This window comes from Pan paniscus, chromosome X, assembly GCF_029289425.2.
Source record: "Pan paniscus chromosome X, NHGRI_mPanPan1-v2.0_pri, whole genome shotgun sequence".
Lineage (NCBI taxonomy): Eukaryota > Metazoa > Chordata > Mammalia > Primates > Hominidae > Pan > Pan paniscus.
In genome coordinates this window covers 54,642,048-54,660,997 of record NC_073272.2, presented here as the reverse complement: position 1 = coordinate 54,660,997, position 18,950 = coordinate 54,642,048, and the positions used below count along the sequence as shown (strand labels likewise).

General features: G+C 50.2%; 1 protein-coding gene across 9 annotated transcripts in view; it reads left to right on the top strand.

Annotated features, from left to right (window-relative positions):
- IQSEC2 (IQ motif and Sec7 domain ArfGEF 2) overlaps positions 1 to 18,950 on the top strand; it is a 95,537-nt gene that overhangs the window by 59,580 nt on the left and 17,007 nt on the right. For 8 of the 9 annotated variants that reach the window (XM_055106466.2, XM_055106462.2, XM_057301102.2 and 5 more), the window contains 7 exons: positions 5,770 to 6,031; positions 6,898 to 7,299; positions 10,651 to 11,546; positions 12,942 to 13,103; positions 13,588 to 13,710; positions 14,689 to 14,855; positions 18,341 to 18,480. In XM_055106466.2, coding sequence (XP_054962441.1) covers positions 5,770 to 6,031; positions 6,898 to 7,299; positions 10,651 to 11,546; positions 12,942 to 13,103; positions 13,588 to 13,710; positions 14,689 to 14,855; positions 18,341 to 18,480 — 2,152 coding nt within the window. Of the gene's footprint in view, positions 1 to 3,651; positions 3,733 to 5,769; positions 6,032 to 6,897; positions 7,300 to 10,650; positions 11,547 to 12,941; positions 13,104 to 13,587; positions 13,711 to 14,688; positions 14,856 to 18,340; positions 18,481 to 18,950 lie in introns of those variants that run through there. The other variant, XM_055106465.2, reaches the window with a different exon arrangement.

The window sequence follows — 18,950 nt, the reverse complement described above, 5'->3', positions numbered from 1 at the left end:
CTCCTGCACTCCCCCAGCACTTCCTCTGTTCCCCAGCCCTGATAACTTTCTGCTTTGTACTGTGGTTATTTGTGTAACATAGCTTATTTCCCCCTCTGCAGAGGATGCTCTCCAATTTCCCCCACAGAATAGCCCAGCAGACAGCGCACATGGGCGTGTGTGTGTGTGTGTGAGTGTGTGTGTGTGGTTGTGTCCGTATATGTGCATGTCTGCATGTGTTTGTGTCTATTTTCTTGTGTCTGTGGATGTGTTTTTGTTTCTAGGTTTGTCTGCCTTTGCATGTGTCTGTGTTATTGTACCTCTGCATGCATGTGTGTGAGTGTGTGTGTGTGTGTGTGTGTGTGCACATGCAGATGTTTTGCTCCTGGCTGGGAAGAGTCCAGAGAGGGGGTGCTCCCAGACCGTTTCTGAAGTCCAGGAATCCAAAGAGGGAATTGGTTTTGCTTGACCCCTGCACAGATGAGAAACTGAGTTGCAGAGAGGAAAAGTGACATGCACGGGCTCACACAGCTGGTCAGTGGCAGTCAGGACCTGAGCCTTGGCCTGCCCAGCGTCTTACTCTACAACAGGCTCTTTCTCTCTCTGTGTGTTTGCATGTGTGTGTATGTGTGCGAGAGAAAGAGAAGAAGAGAGATTTTCCATGTGATCAGCATGTCCCCGAGTGTTGTTCTGGGGGCTCTGACTTGAGGGATTCCACATCCCCAGTGCTGTTTCTTCAGCAGTATGTATGATGTCAGAAGCAACGCCGTCAAGCACCCTCCTTTTTTTGCCAGGCTCCCTTGTGGGAGGCTGTGCTGACAGCCTGATCTCCCTGCCACTATTCCCTTTGCAACCAAAACGGGGGTGAGCTCTCAAGGGAGGAATTGCCAAAGAGTGCAGAGCCAGGGGCAGCACGGAGCCGGGAGTGAGGAGAGGCAACAAGATGTCATGAAAAGCCTGGGCCCTGGGTTTGAATCCTAGCTTTTTTACTTAATAGCTATGTGACCTTGAGCAAGTTTATGTCACCTCTCTGAGCCTCAGTGTCTTCATCTATGAAATGAGGCTAATGGTGCCTGCCTTGGTAAGTTTCAAGAATTCAATGAGCTAAGTAGTGCCTTTGCCCTAGGAATTAGAGGTGACAACAGGGCCCTACTGCAGCCCGAGAGGAGCGGGTGTAAGACAGCCTGTGTGGAGGAGGCAGGCAGGCATGGAAAGGCATACCTGAGCAGAGCATTGAAGGCTGAGCAGGAGGTAGCCAGGTTGGGGCAATGGGGCAGAGAATATATGAGGTGGGGGTCAAGTCAGGAGAGCCATCCATGGCCACAGTGAGGAAGATGAAGGTTATCCCATGGCTGCTGATTCCTGGAACACCCAAGTTAGATCATGTCCCTCCTCTGCTCACCTCAATCAGAGCAAAAGCCAAAGTCTTTATTGTAGGCTCGTGCCCTTTCCGATTTGGCCCCCATGACCTCTCTGATCTTACCTCCTATCTCCTCTCATTCACTCTGTTCCGGCCACACTGGCCTCTTCACTGTTTCTCGAACATGCCAGACACAGTTCTACCTCCGGGCCTTTGCGCTGGCTGTACCCTCTCTCTGGACTGTTCTGCCTTTGCCATGCAACTTCCTCTCACTTCCCTCAGCACTCTGCTTATATGCCATTGCTCCAGAAAGGCCTTCCCTGAGCACCACATCTCAAACAGCACCTTTTCGCAATCTGCTATATTTTCCTTCCTAGCACTTCACCCCTACCTGAAATGGCAGGATATATTTACTTGTTTCTTTCTTCTCTAAGCCTCCAACCTTGTGCCCCCCATAATGAGACAATTCTCTGGGTCCCAGCCACACCCATTCCCTCACTAGAACATCACCTCCCTGAGAATGTTCTCGTGCATTTTGCTCACTAGTATATTTCCAGCACCCAGCACTGTGCCTGGCATACAGAGGGTGCTCAGTTGTTGTTTGTTGAGTGAGTTATCTGGCGCTGTGGAAGGGTTTTAGTGAGAGAATGAAATAGTTAGGTTAGTACAGTTTTGTTTTTGTTTTTGTTTTTGTTTTTGAGACAGGGTCTCACTTTGTTGCCCAGGCTGGAGTGCAGTGGCACGATCACAGCTTACCGCAGCCTTGACCTCCTGGGCTCAAGCGATTTTCCTGCCTCAGCCTCCCTAGTAGCTAGGACCACAGGCATGCGCCACCACGCCTGGCTAATTTTTTATTTTCTGTAGAGACGGGGTCTCCCTGTGTTGCCCAGGCTGGTCTTGAACTCCTGGGCTTAAGTGATCCTCCTACCTCAGCCTACCAAAGTGCTGAGATTATGGGCCTGAGCCACCATGCCTGGCAATACTTTTTTTTTTTTGAGATGGAGTCTCACTCTGTCACTCAGGCTGGAGTGTGGTGGCACAATCTTGGCTCACTGCAGCCTCCACCTCCCGGGTTCAAGCGATTCTCGTGCCTCAGCCTCCCAAGTAGCTGGGACTACAGGGGCCCGCCACCACACCTGGCTAATTTTTTGTATTTTTGGTAGAGATGAGGTTTTGCCATGTTGCCCAGGCTGGTCTTCAACTCCTGCCTTAAGTGATCCTTCCATGTCAGCCTCTGGAGTAGCTGGGATTACAAGTATAAGCCACTGTGCCCAGCTAGATTTGTACTTTTTTTTTTTTTTTTGGAGACAGTCTCACTCTATCTCCCAGGCTGGAGTGCAGTGGTGCGATGTCAGCTCACTGCAACCTCTGTCTCTTGGGTTCAAGTGATTCTCCTGCCTCAGCCTCCCAAGTAGCTGGGATTACAGGCACACCCACCATGCTCAGCTAATTTTTGTATTTTTAGTAGAGATGTGGTTTCATCATGTTGGCCAGGCTGGTCTTGAATTCCTGACCTCAGGTGATCCACCTGCCTTGGCCTCCCAAAGTGCTGGGATTACAGGCATGATCCACGGCGCCAGGCCTAGATTTGTACTTTTGGTGGTGGTGGTGGTGGGTTTTGTTTGTTTGTTTGTTTGTTTGTTTGTTTTTAGACGGAGTCTCGCTCTGTCTCCCAGGCTGGACTGCAGTGGCACAATCTTGGCTCACTGCAACCTCTGCCTCCTGGATTCAAGTGATTCTCCTGCCTCAGCAGGAGATTACAGGCCCCCACCACCACGCCCGGCTAATTTTTGTATTTTCATTAGAGACGGGTTTTCGCCATGTTGCCCGGGTTGGTTTTGAACTCCTGGCCTCATGTGATCTGCTCGCCTCAGCCTCCCAAAGTGCTGGGATTTCAGGAGTAAGCCACCACGCCCGGCCCAGATTTGTACTTTTGAAAGCTCTCACTGGCCACAGGGTGAAGAATGGGTTGGAAGAGGAGATTGGAGGCTGTGGTAAAAGTTCAGGAGAGAGTATTTCTTAGAGCAGCCTCCTGAGCACATTCATTGACTCCCTCTGGACAGCAGCTTTTATTGAGCACCTACTCTGTTCCAGGCCGTGTACTCTGTGTTAGCTGGGAGATTATCAAATTCTCTTCCTGAGCTGGGATTCTGGGAGTCATGAACACAAATAGCTGTCACGCTTTGCCAAAGCTAACCTGTGCCATAAAAAGCAGGACAGACATGTGCTGTGTGTGGGAGCTCTGAACAGGATCAGCAATAATTTCTGGCTGGAGGCGGGATTCAGGAGGGCTTCTTAGTGGTGGCATATGACCTGAATCTTGACGGAACTAGGATGTGGGGGAATTTCTCAGATTGCAGATGGCGGAGACGATGGGGATTGCATTTCAAGTGGTAGGTACTGTATGAGCAGTTTTGGAGGTAGAAAGCAGAGGAGCATTTGGGAAAAGCAGGATGTGGGCCAGGCTGGAATGATGGGTGGATGGAGTAGGGGGCTGGCAGCCAACCCTGAAGTATGGCTTAATGTTTAAGAGTGTGGGCTCTGGAGTCAGACTGCCTGGATTTGAATCCTGGCTCTATCATTAGTAGCTGTGTGACCATAGATATGTTACTTAACCTCTCTGGGCCTCAGTTTCTTTATGTGTAAAATGAAGATAAATTACAGTACCTACCTCATACGGTTGTCTTGAAGAGCAAGCAAGTTATTCAGTGTGAAGTGGTAAGAATGGTACCTAAATGTGCTAAATGGTCTATAAATATTAGCTGTTGTATCTTGGAGAAGCCTCAAATGCCAGAATAAGGGACTTGGGCTATCTCTTCTGAGCAGTGGAAGTTATAGATGATGGTTCATGCATACAGGAGACAGTTGATCAAAACTGGGCTTGAGCCGTGTGCTGGGAGGGGAGGTTTGAGAGATTAGTGGGCAAGATCCTGCAGTCCTGGCAGGGAGGAGAGGAACATCTTGGATGCCGGGGGTGGGCTGAGCTGGGGCTGAACCCTGGAGTGGGGGTGATGTCAGGGCCACCGCCCCAGGCCCAGGAGGAGAGAGAATTTGGGGTGGAGAGCGAGCGATGGGTGGGAGCTCTCCCCAGGGCGGAGCCGAGCTCCACAGCGCTGCAGCCCGGGACCGGGCCGGGCCTCGTGGGCGCAGCCTTCACACCACATCCAGCCCCCAGTGCAAAGCGCTCTGCTGCAAGGCTGGCAGGCCTGTTGCAGTTCCAGCTCCTGCACTGGTAGGGTCCCCCCCAGTACCTACCCCAGCCCATTTCTGCCCTTTGCCTTTGCCGAATAGGGGCTGGGGAGTACCCCTTCACCTGCTTACCAGCCAAGAGCCTCCAACCTTGTGCCCCCCATAATGAGACCATTCTCTGGGTCCCAGCCACACCCATTCCCCCCACAGCCTCCTCCATGCCTCACCTGCGTGTTCCTTCCCGCCCGACTCCTTCCCTGTCTTCCCCACCTCTGTGGCTCTTCACCATGCAGGCTCGGCTCAAGGCGCCTGGGCTCTGTCGCCACCTGGGTTCCCTGGCAGCCTGGTTGCCATGGCACCATGGGAGCAGTTCTGGTGGAACAACAGCTCTGGGAAACCAGGGCAGGCAAGACCCGGGGCCCAGCTCCTGCCACGCGTGGAGACTCCCCTGCCCCCTTCCCCCAGCTGAGCAGAGGAGGCCATGAGGAGAAAAAGGAAGCTGCCCCGCAGGGCTGCTCTTTACCTGTGAGGATGCTGGATGGGAGGCGCCTCCCACTGTTGCTGCTCGCCCTGCCCTGCTGCTGGCCCTGCCCTCGCAACCAGGGAACCCTGGGAACTGGCTTGGCCTGGCCCGGAGTCCAGGCACCAGGGGGCAGGGGCCAGGCTGCAGGGGACAGGGCTGGGCGGATGAGGGGAGAGCTGTGTGCAGGGGTGGGCCTCACACAGCTGGGACAGGGCTGGGAGGGGGTGGCGCTTTGAAGGAGCTAGTCTGGGGTGGTGCTGGGAATCGGACTGGGAGGGAAATCACAGCGCGCACTGCGTTGGGGACAAGGCCAGGAGGGGATGGAGCTGTAAGGGGAAGAGGTCTGTGGGGAGGGGTGGAGCTGTGAGGGGACAGAAGAAAGGGCATGAGGAGACAAGACTGGGAGGAGAGTGGTCTAGGGGAGAAGGCTGTGAGGGGTGAGGAGGACTGGGGACCAGACAGAGCCTTGAGGGAAAGGAGTCTAAGAGGATCTTGCCGTGAAGGCAGGGGGGCTGGAAGGGAGGGGACTTGGGTGGGAGTGGGGAGACGTCCAAGAGCTAGGACTCACTGTGGCCTGTAAGTGTTGGGTCCCTATATCTGTGAGGAAGCTGGGGTGGATGGGATGGAGGGCAGGGATCTGGCTCACCCACTCTCAGTCTGGCCCAGTAGGCCCCTCTCCTGTCCCCACATCCTGGCTCATCTTATCTCATCCCCACAGTGTGGAGGGTGATGCCCCAGGCAGTGACCTGAGCACAGCGGTTGATAGTCCTGGGAGCCAACCCCCCTACCGGCTGAGCCAGCTGCCCCCCTCCAGCAGCCACATGGGGGGCCCCCCTGCTGGAGTGGGCCTTCCCTGGGCTCAGCGGGCACGCCTCCAGCCAGCCAGTGTCGCCCTGAGGAAGCAGGAGGAGGAGGAGATAAAGCGCTCCAAGGCCCTATCGGACAGCTATGAACTCTCCACAGACCTGCAGGACAAGAAGGTGCAACAGAGGCGTCTGGTTGGGAATGGGAGTCGGGATGCAAGAGAGCGCCAGGGGAGGGTTTGGGATGTGGCTCTTGGGGGTGGTATCAGGGAGGGATAATGAGGCTGGAATTGGAGAAGACTGGCCCAGGACCCTTCACCCCACTGGGGATGCACTCATTCACCACCTATCCACTGAGGCTTGTATTCACTCAAGAAACATTTACTGAGCTCCCTGCCCGGGTCCTGGCGATGTAAAGATGAATGAGTCCTGGATCCAGTCCCCAAAAAACTCAGTCTAACAGGAAGAACACACATCAGTTGACCTCTTCAGAAGAGTGCCATACAATAGATTGTTTAGCTAAAAAGAAAGGTGGAGGGAAAACAAAATACTACATATAGGAAAAAACTGGAAGGACATATACAAAAACATATACCCTACACCAAAAGACATATTCTAGTTATGCTTAGGTGTTTGGAATGTAGGTAATTCAACCTACCTACCTACCTTCCTTCCTTCTCTGCCTTTCTCTCTCCCTCTCTCCTTCTCCTTTCTCATTCTCTTTCTTCCTCCTTTCTTTCCTTCTTGCTCTCCATTTATTTCTACCTTGCTTTCTTTTTTTTTTTGGCTTCTCTGTTTGTTTCCTGTTTTCAAATAATCAATATGTTCTTCTTGCAAATAAGAAAACAAAACATAATCCAATCCCATTTGACTAGTGTTATCTGAAATTCAAGTGAGGAGACAACACTGAGCACCTAGCCTGGCGCTCTCGGTGGCTGTAAGCAGTCAGCCATGATTCCAGTGGGGGTGGTGTGGTTGACTGCCTAGGGAGATGAGGCTGCCATGACTTTCTGACCTTGTTCCCCTCGACCCTTCTCTGCCAGGTGGAAATGCTGGAGAGGAAGTATGGGGGCTCCTTCCTGAGCCGCAGGGCTGCCAGGACCATCCAGACAGCCTTCCGCCAGTACCGCATGAACAAGAACTTTGAGCGGCTACGCAGCTCAGCCTCAGAGAGCCGCATGTCCCGCCGCATCATCCTTTCCAACATGCGGATGCAGTTCTCCTTTGAGGAGTATGAGAAGGCACAGAACCCCGCGTACTTCGAGGGCAAGCCTGCCTCGCTGGACGAGGGTGCCATGGCTGGTGCCCGGAGCCACCGGCTTGAACGGGGGCTCCCATATGGAGGCTCCTGTGGTGGGGGCATCGATGGTGGTGGAAGCTCCGTCACCACATCTGGAGAGTTTTCTAATGACATCACAGAACTTGAGGACTCCTTCTCCAAACAGGTCAGGATCCCTGAAAAGGACCTTTCTTCCCCATCCCCGTGTTCTGGCTACTCCTGCTACTTTTTACCTAGATTGCAAACTGAAAGAAGTTGCGTGACAGGCATTTAATAGCAGCAAATAGCTACCATTTGAGTTGGGACTGTGAGAATAATGAGAAAGAACTGGTAAGATAGAAATTACGTTTTTTTTTTTTTTTTTGAGACGGAGTTTCGCTCTCGACACCCAGGCTGGAGTGCAATGGCACGATCTTGGCTCACTGTAACCTCTGCCTCCTGGGTTCAAGTGATTCTCCTGTCTCACTCTCCCGAGTAGCTGGGATTGCAGGTATGTGACACCACGCCCGGCTAATTTTGTATTTTTAGTAGAGACAGGGTTTCACCATGTTGGTCAGGCTGGTCTCAAACTCCTGACCTCAGGTGATCCACCTGCCATCACCTCCGGAAGTGCTGAGATTACAGGCGTGAGCCACTGTGCCCGGCCAGAAATTACATTGTTAAAACAAGCAAGTTATAAATATGGGTGTTCCATGTCGTTCCCTTCTTGTGGGAAAAAATATATATGGGTGTATAGAACAAATAAGAAAAAAGTTCTCACTACTTGGAACTTGATCTACTATAAAATAAAGCTTAACTCACAGGTAGTGAGCTCCTACTGTGTGCCAGTGCTGTATATGCCTCACACCAGACCTGTGAGACAGGGATTATTATTCCCATTTAATAGAGGAGGAGACTGAGGCTAAGGACCTGGAATTGGTCCTTGTCCTCAAGGATCCCAGGGCAGTGGGAAATGGCAGACATATGTGTGCATTACTGTCTCCTGAAGTAGAGTGTGCTCTGAGCCATGAGAAAGGCTATAGTATAATGTATAGTACCTTGGGAACCCAGAGGAGGGGGAGGAAACTTTCTTCTGGGAGAACCACAGAAAACCTATTTGAGAAAACAGCATTGGAGCTGGACCTTACCAGACAGAAAAGATTTAGCAAGTTAGAAATACTTGGGAGGGTGTTGCTTACATAGGCGTTGCATCAGCAAAAGTGTGGAGGGTGGAATTGTAATGCAGTAAAGGTAGTGGGTGATCGTTGTAGGCTTGGGGTGTGTCAACATACTTGCCCAGGTGTGAATCCCAGTTCTGCCATTTCCCAACTGTGTGGCCTTGGCAAACTGTTTAACCACACTGAAACATGATCAATAAAATGGAGAGAAAATAAAATGGAGAGAAAACCCTTTTAGAGCTGTTTGGAAGACTCGGTGCAACTATACAGGTAATATATATGAAAACACCTAGCACGTAGTAGCTGCTAAGTACGTTAGTTTTCTTCCTAAAACCAAGAAGGTACTTGGTAGAGATTGTTGAATGAATGGAAGAAGCTTTATAAGAGAAAAAGTCACCCTGCTCTAACCTCTATGATCTGGCCTTGCCATCAGCCTGGGCATGCCTCCTTGGAGCTGGTGAAGAGGTGGAGGGAAGGACAGGAGTATTGAAGGGAAGATCTATATCATTTGTCTGTTCATTCATACAACAAAGATTTAATTGAACATCTCTTCTGTGTCAAGCAATGTGTTGAGCTGAGCTAAAAAGAGAGAAACCAGGCCTGGATCCCTCCCTCAAGGGAGGAATGGGGAATAGGAGATCAGTCTGGGAAGCAGGTCTGGTCCCAGCTCTGAGTGCTATTGAAGTCTGATGGGGAAGTATATCTGTTATCTGTTGCTGTGTAACAAATTACCCCCAAATTTGGTAGCTTAAAACTGACCCAAGAGAGTGAGCCTAAACAATAAACATTTATTATTTCATACAGTTTCTGGGGGCCAGGAAGCTGGGAATGGCATGGCTGAGTGGTTCTGGTTCAGGGCCTTTCATGAGGCTGCAGTCAAGCTGTAGGGAGAGCCCGCAATATCTGAAGATTAGACTGGGGCTGGCAGTCTGCTTTCAAGCTCACCCACTTGGCTGTTGGCAGGAGGATTCAATGCCTCACCCTGTGGGCCTCTCCATAGGACTGTTCGTGATGCGGCTTTCCCCAGGTTGGGGGGTCTGAGAGAAAGAGTACAAGTGACAAGCGACCAAGAGTGCTCAAGATGCAAGCTGCAGTCATTTAAAAAAATTTTTTTTAATGTTTTAAATTTTTAAAAAATGTTTTGCAGTTTTTTTTTTTTTAATAAATTTTTTTTGGCCAGGTGTGGTAGCTCACGCCTGTAATCTCAGCACTTCGGGAGGCCAAGGCGGGCAGGTCACCTGAGGTCAGGAGTTTGAGACCAGCCTGTCCATCATGGCGAAACCCCGTCTCTACTAAAAATACAAAAATTAGCCAAACATGGTGGTGCGCACCTGTAATCCCTGCTACTGGGGAGGCTGAGGAAGGAGAATCGCTTGAACCTGGGAGGTGCAGGTTGCAGTGAGCTGAGATCGTGCCACTGCACTCCAGCCTGGGTGAGAGCAAGACTCTGTCTCAAACAAACAAATAAAAATTTTAGAGACAGTATCTTGCTCTGTTGCCAGGCTGGAGTGTAGTGGCGTGATCATAGCTCACTGCAGCCTCAAACTCCTGGGCTCAAGTGATCCTCCTGCCTCACTCTCCTGAGTAGCTGGGACTACAGGTGTGTGCCACCACACCCAGCTAATGTTTTTATTTTTTGTAGAGATAGAGTCTCGCCATGTTGCCCAGGCTGCTCTTGAACTCCTGGGCTCAAGGGATCCTCCCATCTTGGCCTCCCAAAGTGCTGGGATTACAGGCATGAGCCACCATGCCCAGCCTCTGCAGTCTTTTAAAACCTAATTTCAGAAGTGACATACATTCGCTTCTGCCATATGCTGTTTGTCACACAGACTAACTCTGGTACAATGTGGTACCCTAGGGTGTGAATACCAGGAGGCAGGGATCATTAGCGGCCAGTTTAGAGTCTGGATACCACAGGGAGAGAGCATTACCAGCTGTGGTCCAGATGCTCAAGGTCAAATGTTATGGATTTCCTAAGAGAATTCCCACAGAGGAAACTGGGATTTTGGTTTACTCTGGGGGATGGCAGAGGCAAGAATGTGGCTTGAATCAGGGAGGAGGTAACATTTGGCTTGAGTCTAAATGGACACAAAGGAGGTATTGGGGTGGGAGCTGAGTGGGGAACTTGTGGGCATTAGTCCCAGCTCCTGTGAGCTCACAATGGTTCCCTGGGAGTCATTTTACAGACCACAGAGAGCCTGTCAGGGCTGGGGGAGGGGAATCCACCCTCCTTGCTGACCTACCAGGAAGACTCCCCCTTTTTCCTTACCTCCCTCCCTCATTCCCACCTTCCACCATTCTTCCCTTTATCTTTCTTTCTTTTCTCTCCCTTTCCCTCCTCTCCTCCCCCCCTTGCACAGGTAAAGTCTCTGGCTGAATCCATCGACGAAGCCCTGAACTGCCACCCGTCAGGGCCCATGTCTGAGGAGCCAGGGTCAGCCCAGCTGGAGAAGCGGGAGTCAAAGGAACAGCAAGAGGACAGCTCAGCCACATCCTTCAGTGATCTTCCCCTCTACCTGGATGACACAGTTCCCCAACAATCCCCTGAGCGACTGCCCAGCACAGAACCCCCACCCCAGGGCCGGCCCGAGTTCTGGGCGCCAGCCCCTCTCCCGCCAGTTCCTCCACCAGTGCCATCAGGAACCCGGGAAGACGGTAGCCGTGAGGAAGGCACTCGCAGGGGTCCCGGGTGCTTGGAGTGCCGGGATTTCCGGCTGCGGGCTGCCCACCTTCCCCTGCTTACCATTGAGCCTCCTAGTGACAGCTCCGTGGACCTGAGTGACCGCTCAGATCGCGGCTCTGTCCACCGCCAGCTGGTGTATGAGGCTGATGGCTGCAGCCCCCATGGGACCCTGAAGCACAAGGGGCCACCAGGCAGGGCCCCGATCCCACACCGCCACTACCCAGCCCCTGAAGGCCCAGCCCCAGCCCCACCAGGGCCCCTGCCACCAGCCCCCAACAGTGGCACTGGGCCCAGTGGTGTGGCTGGGGGTCGGAGGTTGGGGAAGTGCGAGGCAGCAGGCGAGAACTCTGATGGTGGAGATAACGAGAGCCTTGAGAGCTCCAGCAATTCCAATGAGACCATCAACTGCAGCTCCGGCTCCTCTTCTCGGGACAGTCTAAGGGAGCCTCCGGCTACCGGCCTGTGCAAGCAGACTTACCAGCGGGAGACAAGGCATAGCTGGGACTCGCCAGCTTTCAACAATGATGTGGTCCAGAGGCGGCACTACCGAATCGGCCTCAACCTCTTCAACAAGTGCGTGCTCCCCGTTCTAGCCTGCTTACCCCTTCCTACCCTGCCACATGCACTTGGGTTCCTGGGACAGAACTCCACACAGTGATCCCTGTTCTGCCATCCTTTCATTTTGTGGAATGGTATTTCTCCCCAGACATTCAGGGAAGAGGATTGGCAACAGGGTGGCAGAGTAGAGAGTCCCTTAACACACCTGGGCTCGGGTCCTAGTACTGCCCCTGGCTGGCTGTGTGATCTTGGGTGAGATGACCCCACTAAATGGATTCTGAACCTTGTCCTCCCCACCTTCCCTTTTTAGAGGGGAGGTGATATGGTGTAGAAAGAGCCCTAGTCTGGGAAACAGGAGACCTGGCCCCCTCAGTCGGCCTTTGGCCAGACTCACTGCATAGCCCTGGGCAAGGTGCATTCCTCCCCTGGGCTTCCATTTTTCCACCTACCACTAGCAGAATGTGTATGTAAGAGGTGTTGGGGGCAGGGTGGTGTGCTGGACCCTTCAGTGACTGTGACTAAGCTCTTTCTAGGTGCCTGGTCTTCTGCCAGGTGTTTAGGAGTGAGGTGGGAGTGTGAAATTTGATTAGAAAATAATTGGAAAATATTAGATGTAATTGGAAAACATTAGATGTAATGTAAGCCATTACTTGAATGCCTTACATCTTTATAGCTTATTAAACACTGCCACCTATATTTAATTCTTACAATAACTCAGCAAGGCAGGCAGTAGTGTTCCTATTTTGTAGATAAGGAACCAAGGCTTGGAGAAGCAAAAGGAATTGTCCAAAGTCATACAACTGGGAAGTGATGGATCTGAGACTCCTATGGCATCAGTCCCTTCCAAATTTTAACCTTGTGGGGTCCTAAGGTTCTGGGGTTCTGAATATGGGATAGCTGTGACCCAGATTTTGGCCCAGCTCCCTGGAAATCTAGGGGGCACCTTGTCTATAGAAACACTCAGAGAAAGTTGGTGATACCTGCCTGAGTGGGATGTGGGACGTGGAACAAAGTAACCTCTTCACTTCTTCCCTACTCTGAGGGTCTGTGACTCAGAGGAAAGGTGCTCAGCCCTCTCCTCGGTTCTTGCTGGGAATGTCAAGCCTGGCATAGAGCAGGCTCTCATTAGGTACTGATTTTCTTTCAATTGTGGTGTGGCTCCAGTGAAGGGGGATGTTGGGTTGAAGATACCTTGGGATTTTGAAGCTCCTTGAAATGGGCAAGTGGCTTCTTCTCCCTGGGCCTCAGTTTTCTCACTTGTGCCATGATGGGATTGGATCAAATTATGTATTTGACTTTGTTGGTCCTCTGAGGCCGGACTTAGTTGGGCCCAAAATTAGTTCAACAAATGAGACAGAGAGCACAGTTCCAGGAGGACAGTCATCTCATCTACCTCTCCTCTTTCTGCAGGAAGCCAGAGAAGGGTATCCAGTATCTGATCGAGCGGGGCTTCCTGTCAGACACACCGGTGGGAGTGGCTCACTTCATCCTGGAGCGGAAAGGCCTCAGCCGGCAGATGATAGGGGAATTCCTAGGGAACCGGCAGAAGCAGTTCAACAGAGACGTGTTGGAGTGAGGACCCCAGGATGGGGCAGGCTGGGCCAGGGATTCCTGGAAAAGGACAGCAAGAGGGAGGAAGGGGGCAGCCTGTCCCTTTAGCTCAGATAAGCTTTTCAAAACAGGATGAATAGACCTTCCTGCCCCTGTACCCTTCTGCCCCAAAGGGGTCTGATCTTGTTTGGCTCTATTCCTAAAGTCGTCTGGGTGGCCCTGGGCAAGACATGCTCATCCTGTAGCCTGTTTTGGGCCTCAGTTTTCCTGTCTCTGAAATGAGTGGCTTGATGGAAAGGACCTTTAGTGACCACGTGCCTTGCCTCAATTTTCTGAGATGGATTTGATTTCAAACATTCTGTCCTCATGTGTACTTGCTCGGGCCACAGGTCCTGAATTTGAGAGTCTATCAGTGGGGGTGTTGGTCCATTTGAGCAGGTCCAGGTGGGTCAGAGGTTTTCTGCAGAGGAATTGAAAGCGCCACACCTCCTTCTTTGCTCCTTAGCTGTGTGGTGGATGAGATGGACTTCTCCTCCATGGATCTGGATGATGCGCTCCGGAAGTTCCAGTCCCATATCCGGGTTCAGGGTGAGGCCCAGAAAGTGGAGCGACTCATCGAAGCCTTCAGGTGTGCCTACCTCCCACTCGCGAAGCTGCCCCTCCCTCCTGTGGGCATCGACGTAGTATGTGTTTATAAGTCACTTCTCTGAGCCTCATACTTTCTTCACCATAAAACAGAGATGATAAATCCTATCTTGCAAGGCAATTGTGAGGATCAGAGGTAGTGCATATAAAGTATCTAGCTCAGCCTCTGGGACATGGGCATTCGATAAGTGACAACAACATCAGCAATAACAGCTAACATTCACGGAGCACTTACTAGGTATCAGGTGCAGAGCTGAGCACTTTACATGATTATTTCACCGAATAATCACAACCACCCCATAAAGTAGGCACTTCTGTTATTATTCCCATTTTACAGATGAGAAATCAGAAGTTTAGAGAGGTTAAGTAACTTGCCCAGGCTCATACAGTGAATAAGTGGTAGAAACAGGATTTGAACTCGTATGTGTCTGAGTCCATGATCCATCCATGCCCTTAACCATTTTACTGTACTATAAATGCTTTGGAGATCAGATAGACTGGGGTCTAAATCCTGGCTCTGCCACTTTAGGGTATTTAGAAGAGAAACAGGAGTTGCTGAGAACTTGTTTCCCACAATGGGGGAAGGATTTGCTTTGCAGTCAGAAATAACTGGGTTTTCATCCTGGCTTCACCATTTACCAGCTCTATTACCTTGGGCAAGTTACCTCGCCACTTTGAGTCTTAGTCACTTCATCTGTAAAATGGGACTGCCAATAGCTACCTTGCAGGATTATGATAGGATTACGTGAAACAACGTACATAAATCCCCTGGAAGAGCTCTGTAAAAGGTAGCGATTGTGATTTTTACATGCTGGTCTAGGGGAAGCTCTGAAGAGGACAGACCCAGAGATCAAGACAGTATTTCTTGCAGGAAAGGGTTGCTGGTGCCAGTCTGGGTGGATGGTGGGTAGGCAGAGATGGCTGGTTCCTGAGTCTGGCTTTGACCCCTCCTGCCCTGCAGCCAGCGGTACTGTGTCTGTAACCCAGCCCTCGTGCGCCAGTTCCGGAACCCAGACACCATCTTCATCCTTGCTTTTGCCATCATCCTCCTCAATACCGACATGTACAGTCCCAGCGTCAAAGCTGAACGAAAGATGAAACTAGATGACTTCATCAAGAACCTGAGAGGTGACTTCCCTATCAGCTTTTCCTGCCCTTCACCTGGAAAGGGAAAGTGGGGGGTAAGGGGAAGGATGCAGGAGATCCCATCTGTTCCTTGGAAATTAATTTGTGATGCTGTCACTTTCTGCCCTAGCTGGATGTTCCCAGGATATTCACTTATTAATTCACTCAAATCGTCATTTGCCCATTGTACTGAGCTTCTACTGTGTACCAGGTTTCTAGGTCCTGGGGTTCAAGCAGTGAACATGATAGATTAAAGTCCTGACTCTTAACAAGGCTTTACTCTGATTCATTCATTCATTCATTCATTCAGTAATTCACTTGTCCTTTCCTCGCTCCTTCTTTCCCTCTCTTATTTATGCCCATGAGGACTCATTTAATTATTTTAGGTACCTTTTCCTCTATTCATGCATTCATTTATCACTCGACCAAACAACCAGCCAGCCAGTCAACACTTAGCGCTTAGTGTGTGCCAAGCCCCATGATGGGTGCCAAGGACAATGGAGGGGAATCTGCCATACTCCCTGTTCTAAGAGAGCTCCCTGTGTGTGGGAGAGGCTGACTTGTAGCACCCAGATAACTAACATAAGACAGAAAGTGAACAGTGACATCAGAGAGGCCAAAAGTGCAGTCAGAGCTCAAAGGAGGGAGAGCCCACCTCTAGCTAGCTTCCTGGAGGAGGTAGTATTTTTATTTTAAGGTGGGTCTTGAAGGCATGGAGAAGGTGACACAATAGAGATAGAGGAGGGCTTACCTAGCAATGAGAATACCAAAGGCGCAGAGGCAGGAACATTTATTTTCTTTAGGGAACAATTGAGGGCTGGGTACGGTGGCTCACACCTGTAATCCCAGCACTTTGTGAGGCTGAGGCAGGTGGATCACATGAGGCCAGGAGTTCCAGACCAGCCTGGCCAACATGGGGAAACCCCATCTCTACTAAAAATACAAAAATTAGCAGGCATGGTGGTGCACACCTGTAATCCCAGCCACTCAGGAGGCTGAGGCAGGAGAATTACTTGAACCTGGGAGGTAGAGGTTGCAGTGAGCTAAGATCGCACCACTGCACTCCAGCCTGAGTGACAGAGCAAGACTCTGTCTTGAAAAAAAAAAAAAAAAAAAGAACAATTGAGATGAGGTCATTGATGGGTTGGGAAGGTCCCAATATATGAGGTTCCAATATATGGAACCAATATATGAGGGCCTTGAATGCCAGATGAAAGGTGTCACCTTGCTCTTTTTGCTTATTCTACTGATGTCGAGCCCTGCCTATCACCAAAGAGCAGCTACTAAAAATGGTACAGATGTTAAGATTATTTAAGCAGAAAAGAAAGAGGAAAATAGAGTCAAAGAAAAAAAGCAAACTGAACACAAGACAAATTGGCTGCCCATCAGGTTTGTGCCGCTGTGGCTGCTCTGGTAAGAAAGTCAGTGCGATGTAGTATGTTCCTTTAGCACCTGTCCAAGGAGGAGATGTGACATTTCCAAGGAAGAAAACATTTTTTTTGTTTTCTGTTTTTTTATTTTATTTGTTTTTTTTATTTTTTTATTTTTAGAGACGGGGTCTCACTCTCTCACCCAGGCTGGATTGCAGTGGTGCTAGCAGAGCTCACTGCAGCCTTGAACTCCTGGGCTCAAGCGATCCTCCCACCTCAGCCTCCTGAGTAGCTGGGACTATAGGCGCGTGCCACCATGCCCAACTAATTTCTAAATTTTTTGTAGAGACAGGGTCTTGCTAGGTTGCCCAGGCTGGTCTCAAACTCCTTGCCTCAACTCGGCCTCCCAAAGTGCTGGGATTACAGGTGTGAGCCTCCACGTCCTGCCCAGAAAACATTTTCTCTAGTAGAGGATTTAGAGAGAAGAGTGAGTGGGTTTCACTCAGCAATCAGAAGTGGAGAAGGATGGTGAACATGGGAGGAGGGAGTTAGATCAGAGGCCATTTGGAGCTGCCTCCTAGAATTTTGCCATCATTCATTCATCCATTCTTTTTCCCTCTCTCTCTCAATATATGTGTGTGTGTGTGTGTGTGTGTGTGTGTGTAACTTCCCCCTCTAATTATTAAATAAATGAGCAAATAAATGAAGGTAATACGTACTTTATTTCAGAAATGTTGGAAGATTCAGAAAATTAGAAAATTTCTTTTTATCACCCAAAATGTGCCCCCTAGAGGCAATCATAGTTAATGTTTTGGTGCGTTCTAATCTTTTCCCCATGCATATGTAACTTTTTATATAGTTCAGATCATACCACACATGCAATTTATCTTACTCTTTTCCCATAATTTGCTACTGTAATTTTCTCATGCTATTGAAATATTTTTGTAAATGTCAAGTTTTTAATAGCTGTGCATTATCTTATTAAATGGATATACTATCCTCTATTGTTAAAATTGAGGTTGTTTCAAATTGTCCCCATAAGTAACACTTAGTGAGTTTTTTTTTTTTTTTTGAGACAGGTTCTTGCTCTGTTGCCTAGGCTGGAGTGCAGTGGTGCAATCATGGTTCACTGCAACCTCCTCCTCCCAGGCTCAAGCTATTATCCCACTTCAGCCTCCCAAGTAGCTGGGGCCACAGGTGTGTGCCACCACACCCAGCTAATTTTTGTATTTTTTGTAGAGATGGGATTTTGCCATGTTGCCCAGGTTGGCTCTCGAATTCCTGGGCTCGAGCGATCCACCTGCCTCAGCCTCCCAAAGTGCTGGGATTATACCACGCCTGCCCTAGCATTCTTTTTTTTTTTTTTTTTTTTTGAGACAGAGTCTCAATCTTGTTGCTCAGGCTGGAGTGCAGTGGCGCGATCTTGGCTCACTACAGCCTCTGCCTCCCGGGTTCAAGCAATTCTGCCTCAGCCTCCCAAGTACCTGGGACTACAGGCACATGGTGCCATGCCTGGCTAATTTTTTGTATTTTTAGTACAGATGAGGTTTCACCATGTTGGCCAGGATGGTCTTGATCTCCTGACCTCGTGATCCACCTGCCTCGGCCTCCCAAAGTGCTGGGAGTACAGGCGTGAGCCACCATGCCCCGCCTGCACTAGCATTCTTGCATGTACCTCTTGCACATATTTCTGAGTAGTTCCTTAGGGTGGATTCCTAGAAGAGAATCACTGGGTACAAACATTTAGGTTCTTGCCAAATTACCTTCCAAAAGAGTTATGTTACCATACATGCCCACTTCCCTGCACTCTTCCTAGCACTGGATTTCATTTTAAATTATTTTTGCTAATTAGGAAGGCAAACAATAGTATCTGATTGTTTTAATTACAGTGTATTCTGAGTTGTTGAGAAAAAATTCCCCACTCCGGGGAAGATAGCAACTGGCTGTTGTATTGAAGGACACCCTCCCTGCCCCAATCCTGGCTAAGGGGCTGAGGGTACCCATTGACCCTCAGTCCTGACTATCGTGGCCCGTGCCTGGGTGTGGGGGTGGTGGAGCACCCCTACCACCCAGTGCCCATAATTATGTGATATATCCCTGTGTTACTCCCTCCCCCAGGGGTTGACAATGGTGAAGACATCCCCCGAGACCTCCTGGTGGGCATCTACCAGCGCATCCAGGGGCGTGAACTGCGGACCAACGATGACCATGTGTCCCAGGTGCAGGCTGTGGAGCGCATGATTGTTGGAAAGAAACCAGTAAGTGCCTTGGGAGGCTGCAGAGGGGCCAGGGTTCAGGTCTGCCTCTGCCACTAAGTGGTAAGTCACTGCACCTCCCTGAGCCCCAGGTGCCCTTTACCTGCAATACAGAGTGGGTGATAATGCATTCCTCAGAAGGCTGTGGTGCAGAGTGAATGCATCGAGCACATTCCAAGGCCCATAGTGGGTACTATATAAATATTAGCATCCTTTTCACCTCCGGCTTTGCCTGTCCATCCTAAGTGAAGAGCCAAGCTAATGGTTAGCAGAAAACCAAAGTAAGAACACACTTTAGGCCAGGTACAATGGCTTGTGCCTGTAATCCCAGCACTTTGGGAGGCCGAGGTGGGCGGATCACCTCAGGTCAGGAGTTCCAGACCAGCCTGGATATCATGGCAAAACCCTGTCTCTACTAAAAATACAAAAATTAGCTGCGGGCGTGATGGTGCATGCCTGGAGTTCCAGCTACT